At 42.8% G+C, this 4,609-nt stretch overlaps 1 protein-coding gene across 1 annotated transcript; it reads right to left on the reverse strand.

Annotated features, from left to right (window-relative positions):
- Positions 1–247: 247 nt before the first annotated feature.
- LOC141628244 (uncharacterized) lies at positions 248–691 on the reverse strand. The gene has a single exon (XM_074441409.1). It carries the CDS (start codon positions 689–691, stop codon positions 248–250), a length of 444 nt encoding a protein of 147 aa, XP_074297510.1.
- Positions 692–4,609: the final 3,918 nt, after the last annotated feature.

Raw genomic sequence — 4,609 nt, forward strand, 5'->3', positions numbered from 1 at the left:
TCAGAGGATGCATTTGTTGTAACACTTCGAACACTTCCACTTCCTTGTACTCGGCCTTAAAGCTTTCATTCATCGCCACCGTCACCCTATCCTTCACACCACTAAGCAGCTCCTCTAAATCACCCGGCTGCGAAGACTTAAATAATTCGCTAAAAAATTCGACAGCCGCGCCCTTAATTCCCGCATCCCCGGTCATAACCCGCTCACCGTCAACTACAACCCTCCCAATCCGATTCTTCTTCTTCCTCTAACCCGCCTTTCGATGAAAAGATTTGGTATTTCTATCCCCCTCCTTCAGCCATAATGCCCTTGATCTCTGCCTCCAAAAAATTTCTTCCTGTCGAAGTAAACTATTAATGTCTTTAATAACAGCCTTCCTCTCCCGCACATTTTCCACAGTTCGCTCATTCATATTCAGCCACTCCAACCGCTTTCTTTTGCGACTCAAGTCTCTCATAATCTTCCCTATACTTACCCCCTTCCATTTTCGCAATTCTCTCGCACACCTAGCTATTGTATCCACCACATTCCAGTCCTCTTCCTCCCATGTTTTCTTTATAGTATCTTCACACCCATCCTCCCCCACGCATATCTGTTCAAAACGGAACCTACACATCCGGGTCCCATCAAGCCCCTCACGGCCATCCAACACAACTTTAATAGGTGAATGGTCTGACCACTCACGTTTCATGTTAATCACCTTCGCATATGTAAACAACTCTCGCCAACCTTCATTACTAAAAGTTCGGTCCAAACGACATAGCCTATTATCCAGTCCAGCCTATCCGTTATCAAAAGTAAACCCGTACCCTTCAAACCCCAAGTCACTCAGCTCACAAACATCCACCGCATCTCGAAAGTTGTTCATTTGCCGCTGTGCCCTACTGCCCCCTTCATCTCATTAGCAAAAAGCAACTCATTAAAATCCCCCATACACAGCCATGGAGCTCGTGAGTCCGCTGCAAGGGACCGGAGTAGCTCCCAAGATAAATGACGGTCCTGCACTGCCGGCCACCCATAAAACCCCGTACACCTCCATTCCAAATCATCTGTCCGTATATCGAAATCCATAAAGTGAACAGAAGCAGCTCGAAACACCACATGAATATCTTTCCTCCACAAAAAAGCAAGACCTCCAGACCGCCCCACACTATCCACCGCCATACCAAAATAATCTTTAAAACGTAACATAACCAACCTCATCTCCTCACTACTCAACTTAGTCTCACACAAAAAGACCAAAGCTGGGGCCTCCCTCCGGACAAGATTCCGGAGCCCTCCAACTACAACGGGATTGCCCAGCCCCCTGCAATTGAGACTTAAGAGATTCTTTGGGCCCGACGGGATTGACTCAGGTCAACCTCCGCCTCAGATATATACACATCCCTGTGACAAGCAACCCTCTTCGAAACACAACCAGTACCCTCAACATCATCAGCTCTCGTCCGTTTTTTATTTTCATTTATTATCACATTATCAGCTAGCTCAGACGAAACCAAATCTTCCCCACGCTCCACTCTCTCACAACGCTGCCACTTCTTCACACAAGGCTTTACCACAACTGTCTCCACCATGCTAGTCTCCACACCAACCTTCTCAGTCAAAGACACACTCGGCTGCCCCATAACCAGCGAACAATCCTTCACAGGCTCCCCCGTCATACTACCCCTACACACATCACCCTTATCAACAAAAATCAGTCCTCCCTCCTTTCTGCCACTATCCCACCTCAGGGACCCCGTACCTCCAAAATATCCCTCCTCCAATCCTCTCTGAGCACGCCCCTCCATCACACTTTACAACTCCATACAACCCGCAGATTTTTGAAACTTAACCTTGATAGATATGACAATACGTTTCAGTTTCTCAATCATCTCCTCTTCACTCCAACGGAACTCCTCTTCAAACTCCGGTCTCAAATCTCTGCTAGTCTTTCGCCCCTCAGCAACACCCGCCCTGCCACCCTTCCACGGCGAGGCACGCATCCTCTCCCCATAACGCAGACAATCTTCGTCATACGGACCAACATCACAGTCTTTTAGTCCATAACCCAAAACGCCACACCCATAACAGTACAGGGGCAGCCTCTCATACTTGACCTCGAAGGTATTAACCTTCCCATTAGACAGCCTTATCTCCACCGAGGGTTGAAGTGGCTTTCATATATTATGAAGTAATTGAATACGAACCGCCCTTTCCAGCTCCGGGTAAGGAGAATCGTCACGCACAACATATGTCCCTAACTGCTCCCCCAGCCGTCTCAAATTAACTTCATTAGTCCGTCCTTTAATCGGTAGATCATATATACGAGCCCAAATTGGTAATCGATCAAGAGGCGTATCAGACAGCCTACCCTCACCACTAGGTTCATTAAAACACCATACAAACTTGTCAAAGTGCCATGGTTGGCCCTCAATAACCCTAGCCTTATCTCGATCATCCTCAAAACGAAATATGAAAGTCCTCTCACTGGCATCGAATACATTATCCATCACCTTCCCTGTTGGATTCCATAATCAAAGCATCGTATCAATGGCTGCTTTACTATTTATCGTCTTCGTAGCCCAAATTTTCCCGACTAGAATTTTTTCCCCCTGCCCATTGTGACCCTCATCCTCATTGGCCTCCCAAACAAAAGCCTCTCTCTCTCTCTATACGAGCTCTCTCCTAACACCCCTTTACCCTTGCTACACCTTCCATGCTCCATATGTATTTACTCCCAACAAACACCCGGAAGAAAGATAGCAAACTAAGAGCAGCCCTAAATTACGAACAAGTAGACCATAGACAGAAACCCTAAACTTTCCTAAACCGAACCTTAGCGCAAAACACAGCAAAGTAAACGTCCCAAAAGAAGGAAAAACTAAGAAACCAAACTACATACACGATGTAGATAGGATCCTTGATCAAGAAGGAGAAAACATAGATGACCTAGGACTCAGCTTCCATAGAACCCTAGGAAGACTATATTTTTTTTTTAGTTTTTATTGAGCTATATTATTATATATTCGTTAATTTCGGGATTTAATTACTTTTATTATTATTTTAAATACAAATGGGTTTATTTAGTATGTTTTGGAATAAGAGATTACAAGACAGAAGAGAATGGGCCGAATGACGCGCTTAATGGATCAAAAGTATGACACGAGTATGTGTAAAACGGACCAAAGAACAAAATAAGAATTGAAGCATAGGAAATAAAGAAGCACGCAAGCAGGCACGTACGTAATCTTTAATTAATCACGCACGCAGCCCATGAAGAAAAGAGGGATTGAAGTTACTAGACGAGACAATTAAGTCAAAGGACTAGTAAAAGCCCAAGATAAAGAGAAAATCAAGGCTTTGCACGTGTGATTTTATTAACAAGCAACAAACCAATATACTGAGAACAGAAGCTACTGGAACAACGCGAAGCAGCCAAACGAAGATGAAAATTCCATCTCGTATCGGATCTCAAATTCTATCTTCTTGGGATAGTTTACCTGCAAAATCTATCCCAAACCTCTCCCAAAATCAATCACGGATGTCCCAAACACCGACCTTGTTCAAGTATAAATACCCGAGTTCCCAATCAGAATGGGGCAAGCAAGTACACGCATAATAAACCCAAAAATCCAGCTACGGGAATCAACGATGATGTAATTCAAGATGGAGCAGTCCGACGGGTGGAGCGGCTCCGACCCGGAGGAAGATAGGAGACCTGACTTGCGGAGGCGTTGCAACCGAAACAAGGGACGGTTTTCTGTACTCAATTTATTAGTTCTCCTCTTAATTACTAGTTAATTTCAATTTGTTGTTGTGAATTTTTGAACCTTGTTGAACTAATCTTTCAGTTATTAATCGTTAATTTCGTCTTAGCTATATTCGTTTTATGGTATTCTCATTATACTCATTTTAGTCGTGGATAGTTAAAACTTATTTCTATTTGATTAATTTGGCGCGGCGTTAGATTAATTAACCGAGTAGCGACTAATTTAATTTAGGACTGCAATGATGTCGCTAGATTAAACTAGGAGTATAATTAGATGTGTTAATTGCTGGAGTATTGACAACACTTAGATAATTAATATGGTTAATGAGGTCTTTCTAATTCTTAATGCGGCTAGTCAATTTGTGGAACCTTAAAACTTGCGTGTAATTGGTTAGTTAGTATTGGTAGTCGAGCAGCTCGCTACCGATTAAAAGTAAGGAAAGATAGGGAGTTTTTAGCGGCTAAATTCTCTACAGTTGACCTGTTGTTAAACTAGTGACTAGTTTAATTTAGGACTGCAATGATGTCGCTAGATTAAACTAGGAGTATAATTAGATGTGTTAATTGCTGGAGTATTGACAACACTTAGGTAATTTATATGGTTAATGAGGTCTTTCTAATTCTTAATGCGGCTAGTCAATTTGCGGAACCTTGAAACTTGCGTGTAATTTGTTAGTTAATATTGGTAGTCGAGCAGCTCGCTACCGATTAAAAGTAAAGAAAGATAGGGAGTTTTTAGCGGCTAAATTCTCTACAGTTGACCTATTGTTAAACTGAATATTTGCTAGACAATCGACTCGTAACTAGAATATTATGAGCTTAAGTGAGTTGCTTGTTTCACTCCTACATATTAGAATA

This window comes from Silene latifolia, chromosome Y (assembly GCF_048544455.1).
Source record: "Silene latifolia isolate original U9 population chromosome Y, ASM4854445v1, whole genome shotgun sequence".
Lineage (NCBI taxonomy): Eukaryota > Viridiplantae > Streptophyta > Magnoliopsida > Caryophyllales > Caryophyllaceae > Silene > Silene latifolia.

Excerpts from the sequence above, each read along its gene's own strand:
- LOC141628244 (XM_074441409.1), bottom strand. The coding sequence starts at position 691 with ATGAAACGTGAGTGGTCAGACCATTCACCTATTAAAGTTGTGTTGGAT.